The 22,466-nt window shown below is 41.7% G+C and overlaps 1 protein-coding gene across 3 annotated transcripts; it reads right to left on the reverse strand.

Moving 5' to 3' along the window:
• Positions 1-22,301, reverse strand: snx13 (sorting nexin 13). 3 transcript variants are annotated; one of them, XM_013915969.1, is made up of 25 exons: positions 22,143-22,301; positions 13,010-13,122; positions 12,786-12,888; positions 12,557-12,646; positions 8,959-9,080; positions 8,722-8,840; positions 8,510-8,614; positions 8,329-8,417; positions 8,013-8,096; positions 7,761-7,899; positions 7,525-7,613; positions 7,285-7,384; positions 4,846-5,039; positions 4,544-4,648; positions 4,279-4,449; positions 4,120-4,189; positions 3,467-3,645; positions 3,037-3,144; positions 2,831-2,941; positions 2,440-2,601; positions 2,268-2,339; positions 1,846-1,991; positions 1,664-1,732; positions 1,469-1,581; positions 1-369 (listed from the first exon to the last, which is right to left on the reverse strand). In XM_013915969.1, the coding sequence occupies exons 1-25, from the start codon at positions 22,152-22,154 to the stop codon at positions 134-136; spliced, it is 2,901 nt and encodes a 966-aa protein (XP_013771423.1). In that variant the 5' UTR covers positions 22,155-22,301; the 3' UTR covers positions 1-133. The 3 variants fall into 3 exon arrangements, with proteins under 3 accessions (XP_013771423.1, XP_005753266.1, XP_013771422.1); XM_005753209.1 differs by lacking the exon at positions 22,143-22,301 and adding an exon at positions 21,801-21,884 and having other exon boundaries at positions 3,467-3,609; XM_013915968.1 differs by lacking the exon at positions 22,143-22,301 and adding an exon at positions 21,801-21,884.
• Positions 22,302-22,466: the final 165 nt, after the last annotated feature.

Genomic DNA, 22,466 nt, shown 5'->3' on the forward strand with positions numbered 1-22,466 from the left:
TCTCTCTCTCTCTCACACACACACACCCCCCTCAACAACAGTCATATCAATCCCCACCACTGCCACTCACATCCTCAGCTCTCAAGTCTGTGTATCTTATCGGCCCTTGTCCTGCTGCCTCTGTCCTCTCCTGTCACCTCTTGAGGGAGGTGGATTTCAGTTTCTGGTTGTATCTATGGATGCGTGGCGAACGGGAGTGCAGCTTGACAAAGAGCTCGGGGAATTTGTACTGAGGGAACATGGTCTCCAGGAAGCCCTCCAGGAAAACGTAGACTAGGCGACGGTTCATGGGTTGGTACTGAAACATGTCAAAGACGCGGAGGATGCCCTTCCTCGTGGTATCGGCTCCGATGATGTGCTTCAGCTCATCTGAGGAAGAAGGGGGAGGGAGACGTAGATATCAGCAGCGTGAACAAGTTTGGTTCTGTCAGAGGTTACTTCCTGTTAAAACTGTGTCTTTCCTTCCCACTGTCACCAAATGCTTGCTCAGGGGGAGTTTTCTGTTGTTTTTTTATTGTTCTCTCTAACGCTTCAGCATCTTTACTTTTAAGGCGACAGGTATTTGGCGCTTAATAATTAAAACTGAATGAAATTGATTTTTTGTATGAGTTTAAAGCACTGCAAAGAATTCCACCTTTCCTTTGGTTCGCAATAATATTACAACTGGAATTTTTAGTCTGACAGCAGAAACAAAGTAAAGATATGGCACTAAAGAAAAGTGAGCATGAGTCATACAGATGTCCTCACTGCACCTCATTAGGGCTTGGCTACCTTCACATAGACACCTGATAATACAGCCTCTCAATTCTTGTATTTTCTGTGTACAAATATATTTCTAGCCGTGTGCTTTATCAGAGGTGCAAACCATCAAGGAAAGTGTGTAACTGGCAAAATGGTCTAGTTTGATGTCACCCTTTCAGTTTTCCAATATGCTTTCTCTGCCTCATTCTAGTGCGCTGACTCATAATTAGCTTATTGAACAAAAGATGGTTAAACAGCATTTATACCGCCTGGACACAAGAGGGGGGCAGTGAGTTCATTTCAGTCATTTCTTAAAAGCAGACTTGGACAAATCATACAGAGGTCAGTCTCTGGGTGGTTCTCACTAACTTACTCCAGATTCACTCCTAAACTAGAATACTATTGTGCTGTACTTCAATCGTTTCTTCACACATACAAGATATCGTCTTACATCGAAATTGTTTGTCATAGTTTGGAGTGGTAGTACACAGAAGAGCAGTGGATTAAACCCCTTTATTAAAAAGCTGTTGGTGACACCCAGAAACACGTCACAGATTCCTCCGTCTTCACAGCTTTTACTTCCATATTCAGTGGGACGAGCAGGGACTGAGAACTGCTTTTCATTTTAAGTATGAATGCTTCAAAGATAATGAGTAAGTAGATGTGGTTGTCTCTATTTATGGCTAGGTGCTAGCTTTATAAAGTGTGAGTGTGTGTGTGTTTTCACCTGGCATGATTCCCAGAAGGCTGGTTTTGGCAGCTACTCGTGTCCTCATGCGGATGTTCTTGTCCCGGCGGGGCGGGGTCTCAGCTAGAATACCATTGGGCCAGTAGGAATCCCTGTTCGGAGGCGGAGCACTAAAAGTTATACAGTACTCCTCTGACTAATCAGAGGTCTTTAAAACAAAAGGCGATGAGTTACCTGAACCTCTTGACGTAATCTGCCACCTGCTCTGGTGACGTCAGGTAGTCCACATGATCTACGATTTTCCTACAGAAAGAAGCAAACTTTAAATATTTCAAACTACTATTTGTATAAGTGATAACATTTTCCCACCTTTAACTGTATGTCAGTCTTTTTTGCGGGTTTAATGTGACACTCACCTGTTGATTGTGTCCCCATATGTGGCCCTGATGAGTTGCTGCAGAAGGTTCTTAATATTCCTGCGCAGCCACTGGTTCTTCTCTTTGAGATCAAACACCTCGTCCATCAGCAGCAGCATTACCCGGAGTGGGATATTATCATCCACCTGGAAGCAGTTTAATTTAAAGCACGGTTAAAGGAATGAAACAGCAGCACACTGACTCACATCAGAGACTTTTGCAGAGACATGTCAACACAAAGAATGCTGAATTAAAATCTACAGGGTTATTCCTAACAGCAAAGATAATGGCAGAAGGATAAAAGCTTTTCAAATCCTCATTTTAGTGGGAACTTTTTAAGCAGTTTCTCATCACATTTAACTGATGAGCCGATGTTTGTACTCTGAGGCATTTCAAGAAAACTTTGGAAGGACTTTGCTCACATTGTCATCGAGCTGAGCAGAGACTCGACAGTGCTCAGGGTCGATTTCAGACTTGGGGAGGATTGGAGGCACCTGGGAAAATCAGAGGTTAGATTAACGACTACAGAGGATCAAGCGAAGCCCGTGCTTCACGACGTTAACTCAAAACACTTGCAGTATTAAACGGTTCTACCTTCAGTATGGATTGTTTGATATCCTGACCCAGTTTTTCTGACATGCGGCCCATGTTATCGGAGACTTTGGTCACTCCCTCTGCTAAACTGTCTGGGAAGGCTTTTACTGCATTGGACACGTTTCTCATGGAGCTCCGCAGAGGGTTCACAAATGTGTCTATCTGATGGGGGAATAAAACAAAAGCAGAAAATGTACCTTATAGACAAAATGCCAGTCACATGGTGAATAAACAGCTGATCAGTAATGAATGATTCTCCAACATACTAAAACGTTATAACACAATATCTACATATAACATCTACTATAATATATGTAGTAATTAAAATAAAAAACAAAAAAAAAACTGCACAACAGTTAAACAGGTATTTGCATTTGAGAAAAGGAAATACCTTCCGTGCAAACTCTCCTTTGCCCTTGCTATAGGCCTTGTTCTCTAGGAAGTCATACACGTAAGGGATCAGAGTTGGGCAGGCCTTCACCATCTCTGGGTTCAGCAGCAACTGCAACAAATGCGCACCAAGAACTATTAATGGAAGGAAAAATGCATGACAATAAAAAAGAATAACATATATAAACTATCACATAACAACATTACCTGTAGGTAAGCATTGAGGTCTTTTTTTCTCTTCTCCAAGAAGTCTCTGTCCATGTTATTGAAGGTCTTCTTTCCTGGCAGCTTGAGGATTGATGCCAGGTTCTCAAACTAAAGCAGAGCAAGATTACAAACTGAGACTCAGAAGAAGAAAATGCTGCTGATCACTTTCCCTTATTTTCTGTCAGGTTTACATTTATTGTAACAATGTTGGATGCCAGGCCAAAGTTTCTATGATAGAAATAATGAGGTCAGTGTGTCCATAAGTAATTCCAGTGAGTCTGACGTTTAGGCTCACAAACTTGCCTCCAACATTTTTTTCTCTTGTGCCGTCATTGCGATATAGTCACGTCAGCCACCAGCCACCACCGGCCTTTGTTTTTTACTTTAAACCGTGTAAAAGTGGTGTAATAGAGTTAAGTCCCACACACACCTGTTCAGTGATTCTCATATGGAAGTCATGGAAGTCTGAGTAGCGGCGGTAGGTCTTCCAGGCATCCTCACTGCCATCTTGGTTGCGTCTAACCACAGTGATGGTGTACAGTGCGTAGGTCTTACCGTGGTCATTGCACACCCCTGCAGCACCCCAGAAGCCGGGGAGACAAGCATCAGCTACCCGATCCGGTAATACATCCAAAATAGGGAATCGGAAAATGGGGGATGGGTTGAAAAGAGCAGCGGAAAGACAGGAAGTGGGCAAAAGGGAAGTGTTGCAGGTGTAATATAGGGCAGTAAAAGAGCAAGCAAAGGGGAAAAGTGTGTATGAATGGGATAAAAGGGAGGAAAAGTGTAATAGAATGGCAGGAAAGGTGAGGGAGGGAGGGAGGGAGGGAGGGAGGAGGGAAAAAGGAAAAACAGAAAAGTAGTGAAGGTAATGGAGTGATAGAAATAAAGAATACTGGAACAATGTGGCACGAAACAGCAGGCACATGCAGATGAAACGAGCTTAGAGGTGAAATGCTGATAGAAAACATGCAGGGAAGGACTAAAAGGAAGTAACAGATACCCAATATCCAAAAGAAAAATCACACACACACAATTCAACATGTTAGAAGAATATAAAACTAAACCACTCGGTTGGCGTACCTGTGTCAGAGATGAAGGCATGAAGGTGCATAGATTCATCATGGCAGGAATTGGGCAAGTCATCCAAAGACTGAAATCACAGGAAACAAATCATCATAAACTAATAATAATAAACAGCACAGACAGATAACCCATAAATATTAAATGAAAAGGACTCACTAGGTTTATGCTTCCTGTTGGAGAACCATTAAAGGACTCTCCATCACCATCGTCAGACCCTCGGTAGCTTGGCTCTTTCAACATGTCCAGCTCTGCAAGCATGCGGACATAGAGAGGGCTCTGCTTGAAGGACGGGTAATACCGCTCATCGCGTAGCATCATGTCATACACCTGTTGTAAAGTACAAGCAGTAGTATTTGTTAGACTGGGGGGGAAAATGCAGCACAAGCAGGAAAAAAAAACAAAAACAAAGGGAGGGGGGAACCTTTCTCTGGATTTCATCAAATATCTCTGGCGTGGGGTCGTCTTTCCGTAGCTTCTCCCCAAGCCTTGTTAGTGATGCCTCGTCCACCTGCACCCTGGGGGACGCCTGTTAGAGCAGACAGAGCAAAGAGGTTAACTTTTCACATTTATAACTACAGAAATGAAAGACAGCTCTTTAAATTTATCTATAAATAAACGTCCCTGTTTCTAAAAGAGAAGTTCAGACACTGTGTAAAATATAGCTGAAATGAGTCTGGCTTAAAATATCGGAGGAGGCTGTGGATGCATGACATTTTCAGCTACCTTGTCAGAGAGGTATTGTTCATAGACACCCAGTGCAGCTGCCTTCAGCAGCCCTTTAGTGTCACTAGGCTGCTTCTTGCCGTCCTTCTGCCAGCTCTGCATGGCCTCCAGCTGCTGCTGCGCCGTCACCCTGTATCCCTCCACTGTGAGCCAGAAGAACAGCTCGGCCTGGGCCCCCGCTGCCTGCATGAAGTCTGGGTCAACACACAGACAGCATTTAGTCTCCTAAATCATATGATGTACTCACAGGTGTCTGCTTATGATTAAGTCTCTGGCTACACATACATACACGGCAATCACGGCCAGTAAATTTTATACTCCGTATTTTTGGCAGCCTCTGGTTTCTGGCAGCCTCGTTCCTAAAGATCAAGTTATGATATCAAACTTCTACTTGTTTAGTTTTGAGTTTTGCTTTGATCTATGTACAAAAATGTTACACGGCATTTGAAAACCAAGCTATAGCACAAAATGTCTTTCCCTCAAAATTTCTAGATTACTCACAGCTGAGTGTTTGCTGATTGAGCATTTGGGGCAAAAAAGGCGAGTGATTTATTGACAGTTTATGGATCGGACACTGATCAATTGTCAGACAGTTCTAAGAGATATTTGGAGACGGTGAAGTTATGATATTGGAGATATTGGAAAGTCCAACTTTTTAGAATTGCAGCATTGCTTGGCTGTTTTTGTGCACAGGTGGGATTTTCATTCTGACTTTTCCTATGCTGTGTCACAAATTAAAACATTTTAGGCAGCGTAAACGTTAGCATGCTTTTGTTGTTGTTTCTTGGTGCAGCCAAGATCTCAGCTGAAGTCTAGAGTAGGGATGGGTATCGTTTAGGTTTTATCTGATACCGGTGCCAAACCGCTACTTTTGAAACGGTGCCGGTGCTTAAACGGTGCTCAAACCGGTGCTTAAAGAATGGAGAACACAAACTTTGTCCAAAAACCTCTCATGTTCAGCTGTTTTTTTGTAAAAAGATAACAATGTTAGCCTTTTCTGCAGCTATGGGGCATATATGGTATCACTCTTGGCTGGAAGCAGTGCTTAAACAATGGAAAAAACACAAACTTTGTCCAAAAACCTCTCGTTTAACTGTTTTCCACTTTTTCTTTGGTCATTTTAGCCTTTTTGGCCAGGGTGAAGGGAGTATCTGCCATCAAACAAGAAGACAGCCGCATGTAGCTATGATGATGTTTGCTAGTTCACCTTACATGCATTAATGTAATAACGTGGTTAGCCTACTCAACGTAAATTACACACGAACAACATTAAGCTACTCACGCAGAGAAGAACGGCTGCTGCTGCCATCATCATTTCTGTTACACTGGCAGGGCTAGGGGCCAGGACTCTCCTCTTCGGGTTTTTGGGGGATGTTGCTAACTCCGGGTCCGATAACAGGCACCACACCCGCACTCGGTGTGAGGTCTTGCAGCAAGCTATCAAATACGGTGCATTTCTCGGCTTTTAAAAAAACGCTATGCGTCGCCAGGTGTTTCATCAGATTCCAGGTGATACTGTGCAAAGGAGGTAACATCTTAAAGCACTTGTTGCAGGCTGCTGAGTTTGCATCTTTTGCTGTGAAGTACAGCCAGACTTTTGACCGCTTCGCCTTGGGCATTTTTAATCTGTAGCTCTGCTCTAAAGGAACATACGTACCTGGACCTGCCTACTATCCTTGGAAAGGTAAAATGATTGGCTAGAATCCAAAGTGTATGACATCTCAGGAAAAAAAAAAGCACCGAAATAAAGCACTGAAATGTGCGCTGCTTTTCGGTCTGGTTACTACCATTTATGTCAGAACCGAGGTGACCGTGCATTTGCCTTGGCTGCACCCGATTTGTGGAATAACCTTCCTATTGCCATCCGCGCATCCGATTCTATCCAATCATTGAAATCATGGTTAAAAACCTTTTTATTTAACCTTGCCTTTCCTGCTCGTTAATGCCTGTATCTGATTCCTACACTTACTCTATTTTCCCTTTTATACATATCTTTTATGGCTTTGTGCTTTTAACATGTTTTTACTTGATATGCATTTTATGCTATTCTTGTGTGTTAGTGACATTGACCTGTTAGCACATTTGGTACTTTGTTATGGTCTTATAGTATTTATGTTTTATTTTCTTTTATGTGAAGCACTTTGGTATATCGTTGGTTTTTAAATGTGCTCTATAAATAAAGTTGTATTGTATTGTATTGTTTTTGTCATTATGTTTAGGCTAATCGTAATTCTCCAACCTTTAAAGATTCTCACACCGACATAAGCGACAGCAAAAGAGCATGTCTAAAAAAAAAAAACAGAGGCTGGAGTCCTACACTAAAGCCCTAACATTCATGCGTTAGGGCTTTAAAAAACATATGATTAACAGAAAAGTTCAGAGTTATAACTACAGTGACCTTTGGCGTCTATGTGATACGTGAGGTGTTGATGCACTTACCCATGAAGAACTGCAGGGCTATGTTGTGGACGAGGATGTGATCCAGCGGGATGACACACAGCTTTCCAAAGTTGGCTGCCAGCTTAAAGGCATCAACCTCCTACACAACACAGGAACCGAATAAGTAAAGAAGAAGAGAGCAAAGCATTAACATAACCAACGCAGACTTTGAGCAAAACCAGCTGACAGCTGTGCAGACAAGGCTGTGCGATGCATGTTTACTCCCCTGCAGTTTCTCACCTTGCCAGACTGCAGTCTCTGGATCCTGGTCTCACACACCTTCTTCACAAACAGAAGACTGTTGATCTGGTTCTTGATCACATTAATGTCTGAAGGACAGAGAAACAAAAAGCCATCAGGGCAGAAGAGGAAAGCAGTGTGCTGTTTCAATTAACATTCTGTAGTTAGTGAATGAAAACAATCAGTTTTGAGTGTGTGTGTCTGATGCAAATGGAAAGAAAAAAGCGAGCGCCCACCGTCTCCAGCAGTGTCCAGGGAGCGGAGAAACTGCAGCTCCTCCAGCACCTTGTCTCTAACGGCCTCCAGCTCAGCAGGCTTATCTGTTAACTTCAGGATGTTCATGAAGGCTTCATAGTTACAGCTGTTATCCCGGATCTACACATAAAACAGGACATACAGCTACAAACACCAGCACCAAATCTCATTTGGTCTCCCAACCCTTAAATTAAACTGTTTCTTGGACAGTTTGGGGTGGTGTTAAACCTCACCATCCATATGACAAACTGGTTGATGTAGTCTGGGTCACTCAGCTGGTTGATCAAAGGAAGCAGCACACCACGCGCTAGCACCTCCTAAAAAACACACCACAGTGTATTTCCAGGCATGCTCGCTGTAATTTACACTACAAACATGTCACTGCACAGCACATTCAGGGGGATGCCGTGGCGGCCTGGCAACCAACATGGCAGCATTTGGCATGTGGCTTTTTTTTGTGATGAACACACAAACACTGGTTAATGGCATACATATGCATTTTTTTATCTCTTATTTGCACCTCACACTAGTTTTTTTTCATGCACTCACCCTTAGGAAGTATCTCATATTCTTATTGTGGAAGTCTCCAGGAGGTAGTAACAGGTACAGAAGCAATTCACACAAGTCCCGAAGAAACCCTGACACACACATGCAGAACAGGGTTACAAGCTAGAACAAAAAAGTTCCTCATAACTGTGAAATGTAAGGCCAGAAACAGAGGCGTGTTTACCTTCTTCATCTTTGTGTGAGGTGCACACAACATCTCGACAAATCTTCCTTTCCATCTCCACCTCAGCCTCAAAGAAAGACTCCATCAGATCATCTGTTATGTCCCCTGTTCAGAAATCACTATTTAGTTACAGTCGTCACTATTCTTAAAAACAGCTCTCAAGACATGGCAAACACGTTAATAACTGCAGGGAGTGTGATGTATGCACGTACTTAGTTTGTCTTCTCTGTCACCGAGGCGATCCTGGGCTTTTCTGAAAACACGTAAATGTGTGGCAAAGTCGTCCACCAGGCGAGTGGTGAAGTAAGGCTGCCAGTCCACCTCTTTGGACCTTTGCATACAAATATACACAAAATATAGATTGCTTGATTTTTTACTAAATATATTAGACATATAATGCGTTTGAATGTGTGTGTGTGTGTGTGTGTGTGTGTGTGTGTGTGTTGTACCGTGTGGAGAACTGGACAAGGGCATTTTGCAGCGTCTGTCTGATCTCTAGTAAGAAGGACTCATCTTCACTCAGGGTGTAGTACCAGTATTGGATGTAGTCTCTCAGTGCAAACTGGATCACCTAAAGAGACATAAGGCAAAGTGAGGAGTTAGGCAAAATTCTGTAAAGACAATTCAGACTGAGTGAAGTGAGAACTAGAGAGAGGGATCTGACTGAATTGTCAACACAAACCTGGATAACCCTCTGATTCATCGAACAAACATGGAAGTAGATAAGAACAGTGATTAAAAGTCAAAATGCCAAGGTGACCATTTTAATCACATTTTCTGAAATAATCTCCACCGATAAACTGCCGGTAAGCAGAAATCTCACGACAGCTCAATTACACAGGAGCTGAGTAAACAGGAAGCAGAGGGCTGGCTGTTTGTGCAAAACATTACAGAGACACAACATTAATGGAAGACTGAAGACTTCTTTGTTTAATTCAACAATGAGATGAAAGTGTTACTGTAAGTATAGGGCTCGGGATTATACTCTCTTAAGGATGCACAGATGGGAGTACATGGATACAGATACAGTTTTATTCACCCTTTGATGACAATATCTATGCCACTTGAACTCAAACAGACCACATTACCCCCTCAGTTGGTAGAAAACAGGGCTTTGGTGGTATAAAAGAGATTGGGAGCGACTGCAATGTGAATAACTGTATATATTGCTACAGTAAAGGGAACAAGCAGTCATGTGCAAAAGGTAATTTTCACAGCTGCCAAAAACTAAGTACAACTTTACTGCTTTCATAGCTATTGAGGGTCAGTAACACCCAGGTGCTGCTAATCAAGTGCCATGTGAGGCAGCAAGGCTTAGGCTTGCAAAGTTGCATCTGAACAAACCACAAGACTTCTGGAACAATGTGCTTTGAACAGCCCAGACCAAAGTGGAGACATTTGGCCCCGAAAACCAAATACAGCAAATCAGCACAAACACTTCATACCAACAAGTCAGCACAGTGGTGGAGGGGTGATGATATTGGCTTGTTTTGCAGCCACTAAGTCGACCGTGAACTCCTCTGCATGCCCAAGTATTCTGGTTAAAGGTGTCATCTGTCCAACAACTAAGCCACTTAAGCCTGGATCAAACTGGGTCATGCAACAGGACAGAAAGTCAGAGAAAGTCCAAACCTCAACCTGACCGATAAGATCAAACACTAAAATTCCTTGATGACACGATTGTCTGCAAAATCATTTACAAAAAAAAAAAAAAAAAGGACACCAATTCTGCAATAAAACACAAACCAGGACTTTTCTAACTAAAACTACACCAGCAATGTTTCTGACTGGAGCTGTGGATGCCAAGTATAAACCACGTAAAAAGTTACAGGTTTTAAAATGAAAGGGTGTGGAAGTCCCATCAGCTCAAGCTACAATATGAATCAGTGCAATACAGGATGAGAGGGAGCTGTGACTAATGAAAAAAAGTGCTTATGTGAGCACATACGAGAGGGAAAAAAATGCCCAGACAATGTGTCAGAAAATAGTGACCACACATTTATTTCAGGGCGCAAGATGCAGCATTGTGCGACTTTACATTTCTCTGTGCAAGATCTCAAGGTTCACATGGAACTGAAAAGATAAATGAGAATTCCTAGAAACGGGCGAGGGGAGAGGAGAGATGCCATGCTAGAGCCGTTAGCGTCATCTGACTGGCACTAACTGCTGTGTCTGCACTTAACTCTGCCGGCCACACCGCTTTGCTGAGGACGTGCTAAAAAGTTTTCTGCTGCAAGTGTGGTAATCACAGAGCGGCATGGAAAGAGAAACTGACTAATAAACACAAGCCACAAAGTCGTTCTTTCCATTCTGCAATGCTTGCATAGGAACCATCAGTTAGACGATCAACTTGCAAATGTGTCAAGATGAGTTAAAAAAAAAAAAAAAAAAAAAAAAAAAGCAGTACAAACACTGTTGCATCACATGTCTCACATGTCTGCAATGTCCACAGTTTACAAAGGACAAATTACACAAAGAGCTTTGGTGTAATCGTACAGAGTTTCCAATGATGTCAGACTAGTTGTCTAATAAAACAATAAAAAGAATCTCACTGTGAAAAAGTCGCTGTGTGACAGATGTAAGGATTTTTATAAAAAAACTGGGGGGAAAAAGACAAAACATTGCAAGCTGTGCCAGAAAATAAACATTTAACAACACCGGAGGAGCTTCGTTCTGCTTAATGTGAAGAATGCCTCTGCAAGCATGTACCACCAACATGGTTTCTATTACAAAGCACGACACTGGTACACAAAATAATTTAATTAAGTCATTTTATAATTGAATCATGTCACATTTTCCTGCTTTTGGCATGTTGGAAAAATGAATTTTGCTCTGACAAAACAATACATCACAAGAAAGACACAGAGCTCACAGAAGAAAACACCTGAAATGCAGACGTTACTGGGTCATGCAGTGTTTGACAGCCAGTACTTCTCTCTGATGCCATTAAGTCACTGACCTGGGCCAGCTGAGCTGATGGGTCAGACAGAGATTTAAAGGAGCCGGAATCCAAAAAGTCTGGAGTATTAGCATTTGTCAGGCAGGGACCTTCTCTAAGCTTCTCCCTGTAGCTGCTGTCCCATTATCACAAGTGCACTGCCCACTCTTAGCTGGGTGGGCAGTGATTAAACCTCTCTTAAACCCACATTAGCTAAAACTTTTTATTGTAAATGTCTGAATGTTACACAAGTAAAAAAAAGGTGTTCTACCATAATTCTTTCAGTTTCCTGTAACTGCCTTTGGGCTAATTTGTATGTAATTCCTTATAATGATTTTTGACACTTAGTCTCATTAAGGTAATAATAGGCCCTTTTTTTAGTGGGCTGGAGACATTAATGTAATGAGCTGAGCCAAAAATGTGACATCAACAGACTGAATGGAGTGGCGTCACTGCATGAATCATGACTCCTTCACAAGAATCAAACCTGGCACTGAGGAATATGGACATGCATGCCGCCTCCTTGGCTCTCTAATTTTAGGAAGTCTGACAAAAAGCCATACACCGAGCAGCACGTATAACATCTTCATGTGTTCCGTTTTTGTGTAATTATCAAATGACATCGCAGGATGTTTGGGCCACCTTGCTGTAACAACTCTACCTACATTGAGGTGGTACTCAAATTTAATAGAAAATAACCAAAACTGAGTAGAGCAAAGTCCAGCAGTGTTGAGTAGATGCTAGCGGAAAAGAAGCTTTAATGATCATGAGTGTCATTTTCTGAAGTTAGACCCAGCTCCTTTAAAGGCAGTGCTATCAAGGCATTACAAGTAATATAAAATTTTGAATTTAGAAAATAATACTTATCAAAACTCAACCAATTTCTTGCAAATTATTAGCTAATCATCTTATAAAATGTAAACATGCACTTGCTGTGGTAGTGACATGATGAAAGGGGCAAGGTGTGCTTATAAAGAAATGAATACAATTAGTACTGACACAGAGCTTTGGCCATGTGTTGTATGCCATACGATAAAACTGGTCATCTATGCTTCCCTACCTATGAAACACATGTACAGGGAATCACAAGACCTATCACAAACACACACCTGCTGTAGTGGTTCATCTATGAAACTCGAGCCTGTGAGTCTTCTGTCAATTTTTATAGGCTTCATCTCCAGCTTCATCTCATCCAACGTCTGAAAGAGACAAAACATAACCCACAGTGAGACAGGAGTAAAGTAATCAGAGAAAACTTTAGTGACCTCCGTCAGGCAGTCCATCTGGCAGGCCGGGTCATCTGTTTGTGCAGGCGAGGTCGAAGTGCGTGTATTTTACCTTCAGTATACCAATTTGTGTGGGTGGTAAGTACGAGTGCTCGCACTTTTCCAGGTGTTTCTCCGAGTTAATCTTTCCATAAAGCAAAGTGACCGCAAAGCCCCTGCAAAACAGAAATGTAATTTAGAAATCAGCAAAAAACTTATGAGCCAAGCTCCTGATGTGTTGTGGTTAACTGTGAAGCTTAAAGAGGTTAGATTGGCTTCAAACGTCTCACTGCTCACCCTCCAATGAAGCAGAAGATATAAAAGGCCAGGTAGAATATGGCAAAGGGTCCAAAAGTGACAAGGAACAGCACAACTCCAAGACCCCCCCATCCCCAGATGGACAGACTGGCCTGAAACACACAAGACAAAAAAAAACACATACTCAATACACAATTCAATTCACCCCATACTCAGCTAGACTGATGATAATATTCTATAAACACATATAATGACCATCAATGGTCCTCCACAGAGCAGAGGGGAGGGAGATGTCTGCGCAGGAAGACATTACATAAAAGAGTGTCAGACAGAAACTGTGTGTGTGTATAATCCTGTACAATCACATCCTATGGTGTTCCTGTTGTTGTCAGTACAGGAAACAGAGCTCGTTTCAACCCTTTTCCAGCTCCAACTTTAGCCCATAGTTACTTGAGTATCTCCTTTTTTAGCCTTATCATATTAACAGGTACAGAAGAAGCTTTTTAAAAAACAAAACAAATGAAAACACAAGCTATACTGATAAGTTATGTCCCCTAAGTGTATGCTTAAGGTCATGATAGCAGGTATGAAACCTCAGGAGGGGTCTGCTGCACATATTAAACCAGGCCGCGGCACCTTAGAAAATAGCTGTGAATGTGTTGTTATGAGTTACACCTGCTTATACAAGGATCCTTAAATGTTCAAGGAAGCCTTCAAAAATGTTCTCACTTTGACGCCATCAGATAGAGTCACTGACAGGCATCACGATCAGTGGTGATGATCTTCGGCTGCCTTACATTCATGTTAGAGTTCCTTAGATAAACAAATCCTGTGACGGAGCCAGAGAGGAGCACACAGAGCTTCCTTTGGACACTGAGACATTGTTCTCACTGTTACAGTCGACTGCCACCAGTCGGATGACACACATTAGACTAGCTGCCAACAGTGTCACATCCATAAACAGAGGCCAGTCAGTTTACTGTGTAGATACAGAGCTAGACTAATTAGTAGGGCTGTTCGATATAACGATATATATGGGATGACGATATAAAAACATCTATCGTTTCATTTTATGCTATCGTTTGTTTCGTGGTGTTGCAAAATAAACGTTTACGGCAATGTTTTTCATCGTTTTGATTGTCACTGTAGTGGCTATATTAATTTCTTAAAGTTCTCTCTTTCGCTCATATTTCAGATAAACACACTACGGACAGACAAGCGCCTGTTTTTATGCATTGTCGTTAGCAACGACGGTAAAACCATCGCGTGTCTGCTTGTTTATGTTCCACATAAACCTTTCACAATAAAGCTCAAGATCTTGATGAGACTTTTCAAAAATAAACTGAATCCCGTGAAAGAGTATGCAGAGTATTTACGGATGAGAAGCAAAAAAGAGCCGTCAGGTGCTGAAAAATAAACCTTGGATTCAAACGTTAGAACAGGCTTTTACGCTGTGTAATAAATACTCACAAAGAAAACGGCAGCCGTTACAACTTATGTCTAAAAATGCATCTGTTAGGTTTTGTATTGTTGATTGTCATTTATGCTTAGAAATATTTACTTATGTATGCTTAGAGTTTTATAATTAGTTTTAGATTAGTAAAGATCAAACCCCTAACAGTCTGCAAACTTTGTGTGCACACCTACATCCTGGGAGCATGGGGAGAGGTCGTACCTTGTCTTATTGTTTTATGGTAGGATAAACGTGGCTATATTTGTTTTAGGCTAAGTGCCTTTTGTTTAGATGAACTGCTGGACTTCCAGACCAGCAGGTTTAGGGAAGTTATTTATGGGGTCACACTCTGACCCCCCCCCCACACACACACACGGTACTCTTTGTTTGTATGTAGACGTCATATGTTAATGAACCTATGCATATTTATGTAACCTCAATAAAAGAGCAGTGTTACGGGGGAACGGTCGAGAGCAACTGGGGTCAAGCGAAGGAACGGCGTTTGTCCAGTTCTCTCCCGTGCACGAGAAACATGAAGAACTTTGCCTACTTCGTGTCTTGCTTGCTGTGTAATTATATTGTCTTCAACGTTCCAGCGAATAGGTTCAAGCTACAAACCTATCAGCATCCTTTAATGCATCGGTTAAAACACTCTGCTCCAGGTACACGACGCCCAGCTGGAAACATTTCATGCAAGTCGAGCTGCCCGATATTCACAGAATTTACAAAAAATGTTAAAACTTTGTGATTTATATTGTTATCGGACGACAGATGTCTTATATAGAGTTTTGGTCATATCACACAGCCCTACTAATTAGTGCCAAATACTATTAAGGCATATGGACAAATGAAAAGCATAATGAAGAGTAATCTGTGGCTCCACAGACATGCAAATGCACAGTTTTCTTGCTTAACGCTAAAAGATAACTTAGCTATCCAAACATCCATCTTCTTCAGTTCATCCAAGGCCTGGTTCTGGGGGCAGCAGTCCAAGCACAGAAGCCTAGACCTTCAGTTTATCTGGGGAACACCAAAGTGCTTGGGGGCCACCCGAGAGACATAATCTCTCCAGCGTGTTCTAGGTCTGCCCCAGGGCCTCAGACTTGGAGGTGCCGATTCTCACTCCCGGTGCTTCACACTCAGCTGTAAATTGCTCCAGTGCGAGCTGGAGGCCACCACTTGATAAAGCCAACAGAATCACATCATTTACGAAAAGCAGAGACGAGATTCTGAGACCACCCAAGTGGAAATCCTCCGCCACTTGACTACGCCATAACAACTATGAACAGAATTGGTGATCTAGATAAATGATGATAAAAGAGGAGTGAACATGTTTGAATTAATGAACCTCAATTTACAGTACTGGCTTAAATGTACACTCTACACTGTAGCCTGATGTGAAAAGTACACATATGAAAGCTATGTTAGGTCTTTCAATAATATCCAGTTACACATTTTGTTACCATTATAATTTAGGAGTAAAAATATGCTATATCTACGGTAAATGGACTGGTTCTTATATTACACTATTCTACTCATCATAGCACTTTACTAATTGACTCATTTACCAATTCACACAATCACTTTTTTCTATGCTCTTTCTATGTAAGTGCTTTCATTCACGCACATTCATTCTCTGACAGACACATTGGAGAGCAACTTGGGGTTAGTATCTTGCCCAAGCATATTGTGCCATGCAAACAAATGCAGGCTGCATGAACACCAACCTTCCGATTAGCAGAAGACCTGCTCTACCACCTGAGCTACAGCCACCGCCCATGAAGACCGTGAGGCACCAATCTGTTTATTAACTTAATTAGCACTGGTGTCACCAGTTTTATGCATTTCAGTTTTAAAACAACGACAACAAAACAAACCGCACAATATTCATTACCTTTGTGACAATTGTAATAGCAGAAGAATACACAAACACCAGCACATTGCCCACTGCAATATTGGCTCGATGGAGGAGTTCAAGACTATAAATCAAGCTTCAAGCTACTGTGGAGGAGCTGCTGTGATGCATTGACAGATTATGACGTTAAGGACCAACAATGGTCAGAGCTATAGGCAATAGAGAGGTATTTTTTCCCCACTGATGCATTACTCAATATCATTCATAATAAATTTAATCTGTCTCGCTATAGTTTGATGTCGCACATGCAGCCCCAGAGCACACAGGTAAGTGCACACACATTATTGCAAGGTGTACTTACGAGGTAATTAGAGGAAACAGGAGGATATTTCAAACTTCAGCCTGACATTTTTGTTTGTATGGCAGAACTCTAATTAAAAATAAGTTAATAAATTAAATTAATAAATTAAAAAGAAAAAGGAAAGAGCCAGTGAATTTTATGACATCAGCGATGTCATAAAAACCTGCTATGATGTACGACTTGGAGATGGCTGCACTGAAAAAAACAGACAGGAGACCGAACTGCAGGTGGCAGAGTTGAACATGCTAAAATTTTATACAGAGCTGCCAAGCGGGAGGAAAAGAAGAAGATTCCTGCATGCAGTAAAGGAGGACATGCAAAGGTTTGGTGTGACTAAAAAGGATGCTGAGGATAGGGTGAGATGGAAGCAGATTATCTGCTGTGGTGTCCCCACAGGGACAGGCCTGAAGAAGAAGAAGAAAGGGACAGGTATCCTAACATCTGAGTCATGATAGGTTTAAAGACAACTATGAAGCTTCTTTTCATTCAAAGCAAAGTTCCTAGACGCAGGAATGCTCAGTGAGGAGTACAATGTACAACTCTCTTTTTTGTCTACTACAGAGCCCAATATGTTTATGAATGTTTTTCATGTTAAAAAAATGTGAAATATGTACATTTTAGAATGCAATGCCCACTTACTTCATACAATATCTCTGAATTTATAGATTATGAATTTAAGTAGTCTAATACTGGTTGCTATTGTTCAGATGGGTTTGCTTGCTGACTTGACCTTGTCAGCATGAACGTCTTTATTAAAACTGGCCATAATTGTTTGTCCTGGTCCAGAACTGGAGCAGATAAAACTAGAACAAACACAGCCTCTCAGTTGGATCAGGTTTGAAAAAGCTGATAATGGGCAATTTGAAACAATAACTTCACTAGTACTGGTTCAGATCTTAAAGCAAGGCATTTTTAAAGTCTTACTCTGAAGCACTTTGGACCGCATATGCGCACGAATAGTGTTACATAAGTAAATCTGACTTGAGGTGAACTTGTGACGTCCCTCCTCACCACATCAGCTGAGGCTAGTTTCACAGTAAATAGGATAAATTAAAACCTGAGGCTGATGGCTGTCATTGAGGACCTTCTGACCCTGATGTTGCTTACTCATCAGAGTCAACTAGACAGACACTGACAGTGTGCAGGCCAAGACATATGGGTCACATTAACAGAACAGCAGGATCTTTGAGAGTGCCTTGGAATAAATGCTGCATACCTGCCTGTCACTTTGTTTACAAATGTGGTTATGGGAGAGGCAGGAAGTATTAGAGGACATTTATATGCAGTGTACTAACCCTGTTGGGTACATGCAGTTCTCCACCCTATATTTCACCCTGTCTTGTACCAAGGGTGACATAATTTCACTATCTCCGTTGCATAAGACATTGCAGTTTTTCTTATTGTTGAAACACCTTAACTGACTACACAAACACAGGAAGGACAATTTCCAACCTTTTCCTCAATTTCTTGCCTCTATTATAAAAAGCACAATTTTGATCTATATGGATGTAAAGAAAACAACAACTGCGAACATTGAGTATAATAAAATGTCTCAAACTTATATGAATAAACTGAAGTCCAGGCTGCAGAATGTGTTCAAACTGGCTAGACTAACCCTCTTCCTTAAGTCATAAAGGGCGAGAACAAAGTCACTGATTGCAGGGTTGAGAGGAGAAATAGGGCTGGCCAAAAGAGAGAACCATTATTACAATTTAACTAGGAGTGTAGCAACACAGAGGAATGCTTTTCAGAAAGGTTGCCACAAAATGTGACCATCAAAAACAGATCCACGTGTCCTGATATCTAACACAACCAAGAGAACTATAACATATCAGCCAGAATCCTTTAATCATTTAAAGGAGATCCAAATTAAACCGCCGTGCAAACAAAGAAACAGTCTGAACTGTTGTTCAATTTCCTCCCACACGTACATCACAGGGAACCAAGCAGGTACATTTTCAGGAGAGTTTGAAAACTTTTTACCAAACCAACAAAGTCATATTTACTACCATAATCTACATCCTCAGCCTGATGGTAGTAAAGAACAATTATAATACATCACCATCACACACGCTAAAAGTGTGATGGTGTAGTAGTAACTTATGGATTTTGTTAAAGATTTTTGCTAAACAAGATCCGGGTCCAAAGTTAGCAAAGCTAATGCTTGTGACTAACATCTGAATAAAGGCAGAGTGCAACTAAATTTAGCCCACGGTGGAGGGGCAACCAACTTTCCACTGACTTTGTATTTGGTGAAGGTGCCTCCCTATCAAGTGGCTTCACTAAACTACAGCAGCTTGTCAACACGGAGCCAACATCAGACGTAACTGAAGCCAGCTAGAAGCATTTCATTTGCATTTCAGCTCCTAGATACGTATAATATTTATTTGTGTTTTCCTTCCAGCTGGTGCAGAGTGTAATGTGTTGTGCTTTGTCTATACTAAAATAGGACCAAAACAGCGACATATGTAACTGTACTCACCAGAGCAAACCACAAGCTATGCTGTGCTTACTGCAGCATCCAGCAGTTAGTTAGGCAAATCATTTTATTAATCATCTTAAACATGTTTTTTAATAAATAACACAAAAGGTAAGTAATGTGTACACTTATGAGAAAGAGTGTTTTTAGATGTACTGAAGCATATACAGTCTGATCAATTACACCCTTTAAAATTCTGTGACTCCTGAGAAAGAGACTGAATGTAGTTCAAAAGGGAAATGCAAGTATATGTTTGACGTCAGTGGTGCTAGTAAGCAGCAGTGAATGTGCACGCTATCAGTAGGACTGTGTGATGAGACTGTGGAGGCTTGGCTCTGTAGAAGAGATGATAACTGACACTCGTGAGTCATTACAGCTTACACAGAGCTTAAAACATGAACCATCTGTTCCAGTGATTAACACCCAAGCCCATCAGGGATCCTCACATCTGAATATCTAGGCAATTCCTTATGCAATACACACTAAACAGACACTCATTAACACAAAAGTGACAGTATTAAAGGCACTGGGCGAGATCACAGATGCAGATGGGCACTGAAGTACCGCTCTCATGCATTTCAAATTGTTAAAAAGTGGCTGGATGTTACAGCATGGCTTCAAAGAGAATTTCAGAAGACATGTTTAAAAACATCTGTCAAAACCTGCTTCATCATCCTGAAAGGATGCTCAGGGATAAGAATCATTACCTGTGTGAATATGCTGGCCAAGGATCAAATACAAAAATATAATTGTGGACTTTACTAGGCTTCAAACAAAGACATATTTTTATTTTCTAAACTTTAATATAACCAATTTAATATTTTGAAATGAATCTATATATTTGTGTTTTAATATTTCTTACAAATTTACTTACAAAGAAGTAGAAGACAATCTAGAATTTAAAAGGAGTAAAACACACAGAGGCAGTGTGTTTTGAAGAACGCTCTGGATGCCCTTGACTCCAGGCACATTCAGATATTCACACGTAGCCTCTTATCAGTGTGTCTGAGAATATTTTTTCCCTAACTTTCCACCATGGACGTGCACACACACGCATGAAGAACTACTCAAGGGTGGATATTTCTATTTTTGTGATCAATGTAAGTCCTCAAGTGCTTAGCTGCAAACCCTGGGTAGTGTAGTCATTAGGTGAAAGGTTAACTCGGCCCATTAAAGCTCTCCTGTGGGAGATCATGCCTGAGAGAGAGAGAAAGTAAATGGGTCTGACTGATCGTGCTGGCCTAATCCACCAGGACCACTGAAATGCAAAGAGCTGCTATATTAACCTTAGGATCAAAAAGGCAGAAGTAGTAATGATGTTAATTTCCAGAGAAGACAAGAAATGTTGTAGTTCACTTCTCTCCAGGATTTGAACTTTATTACAAATTAATAACAGCATACTAATGACCCTGAAAACTGAATGAGCAAATGGTCCAGCTTGTTTTGTCTAGTTCCCCTGAGTTGTGGTTTGATACTGTTATTACCCTGGGGAGGGTAAAGTAAGCCACACCCCTCCTCTGTCACAAACAGTGTCCCCAGCTGCTACTTTTCACCTTCCAGTGAGAAGCAGCTCCAGGAAGGCAATAACTGGTTATTTATACTCATTATGTATTCAGCTAGTAGCGATCATCAGGTTGGCAGTAACCCAACTAGAACTGAAACTGTAACACACAACCAATGAGCATGCGGTGGGAACGGAACTTAAGCCTTATCGAGGCGCTGCAGTAATCATGACTGTTAACAACTCCAAATCTGATGAATCATGTGAGCTGCGTCGTGTCTCGGCATGACCTAGACACACTGTACATACATCTGAATGAAAAGACAGGTCTGAACAGAGCTTAATTCATGAGAGCTGTGAGCCTCTTTGGCAGGGAAACAACTTGAACAGCACGTAGAAGGAAGAGGAGATACACTAGCAGGCCTGATGTGACAGCATGCTGGACTTAATATCTACCAAGCTTTGATTAAGGGAGCTTAACGAGGTTTAGCAAGTGCTAAAAAGCACAGAGATAACGCTGTGTGGCTGTGGACGAGCACACGTGCACTCCCATCAAACTCAATATACAAAGGTGAATTGATCAAGTTGTGTAGACAGGCCACTCACTCACAGAAGCAACTGAACTACAAAGGACTACATAAAACAAAGCGATATCTTTCATTGATTTCTTACTAAGGTTACCAGAGACTAACATTTCCAAATAGCAACTAAGCCAACTAAGTGTAACACGTGACTGCCCACCTCACCTGCAGCTCAGATGAGGTGGGCAGTCTGCTCTTTTAGCTGTCCTTTCAGGTCGCTAAACTGGGGGGCATCCCGTGAGATGTAAAAAAAAAATCTCTGCAACCACTGATCAACAACAATGGCCTTTATTAATATTTCAAGACAAGCATGCGTTAGGCCGTTTAGATGTGTATGAAAGGAGGGAAGAAGCCCGTATGACTGACAAGCTTATCCACTACATCTCAACTTGACATCAGTCATTAATGCCTGAAAATTGATTTCCCACACCATTCACACTGTCTGCATCTAGGTGTAACAGCGCAACACGTTTATTATCGACATAAATGTTTGCATCCAATGCAGATTGATCAACAGTGGACCGCAACTGCGCCGATACAAAAATGTAACTTTCCTTAGTTAGTCTCTCTAGCCGTCAGCCAATCTAACGCCCAGCTCACCTGTATTCGTTGTAATGTAGAAATTCGTTTGTGAGTATCTTCATTCATAATATAAACGCAGACTACCGACATTGCCTGTGTCGAGCTAATTCCAGCGCAGTGTTGACAGTGCGGATATCCTAAGCCCGTCGTATTAACTTAGCGTTAACGGTGTAATCCCGCGCTGACTGCCACTTATAGCTGACATGCTTTGTGAAAACACAGCGGCAGCGAACAGTCCTCTCTCCCGGCTCCCGTGTTTACCTGCGGGGCTAGGCGCTAGCTGCTCCAAGCTAACTAGCTATGTCAGACACAAACTACTGTACCAACACGCGCGAGACTTTTTCACGGGAGATAACTTACCTCTGCAAACATCGTCTAAAAGGCTGTAAGTTGCGGCGGCTCTGGCTAACCCCACCACATTGTAACATGCGAAGAGGAGGTGATTTTCTTGGTTAAAATCGGTCGTATTTCCAATCTCCGTACTGTCTTCGGAGCGTCGCCATGTTTGCAAGGTTTACGTCGTGGGTGCCCCGTTTCTGGACGTGGTCACGCCATTGGCTGGGAGGCGATGACGCCACATGCAGCGATAATCACGATTGGCTGACCTAAATAAATTATTAGTTCACAAATTTCTGACAGACTGTACCCAAACTGTAAGTCATTTTCAGCCAATGTTTTTTTTTT

This window comes from Pundamilia nyererei, unplaced genomic scaffold (assembly GCF_000239375.1).
Source record: "Pundamilia nyererei isolate P.nyererei 1_Seehausen unplaced genomic scaffold, PunNye1.0 scaffold00413, whole genome shotgun sequence".
NCBI classification, from domain to species: domain Eukaryota; kingdom Metazoa; phylum Chordata; class Actinopteri; order Cichliformes; family Cichlidae; genus Pundamilia; species Pundamilia nyererei.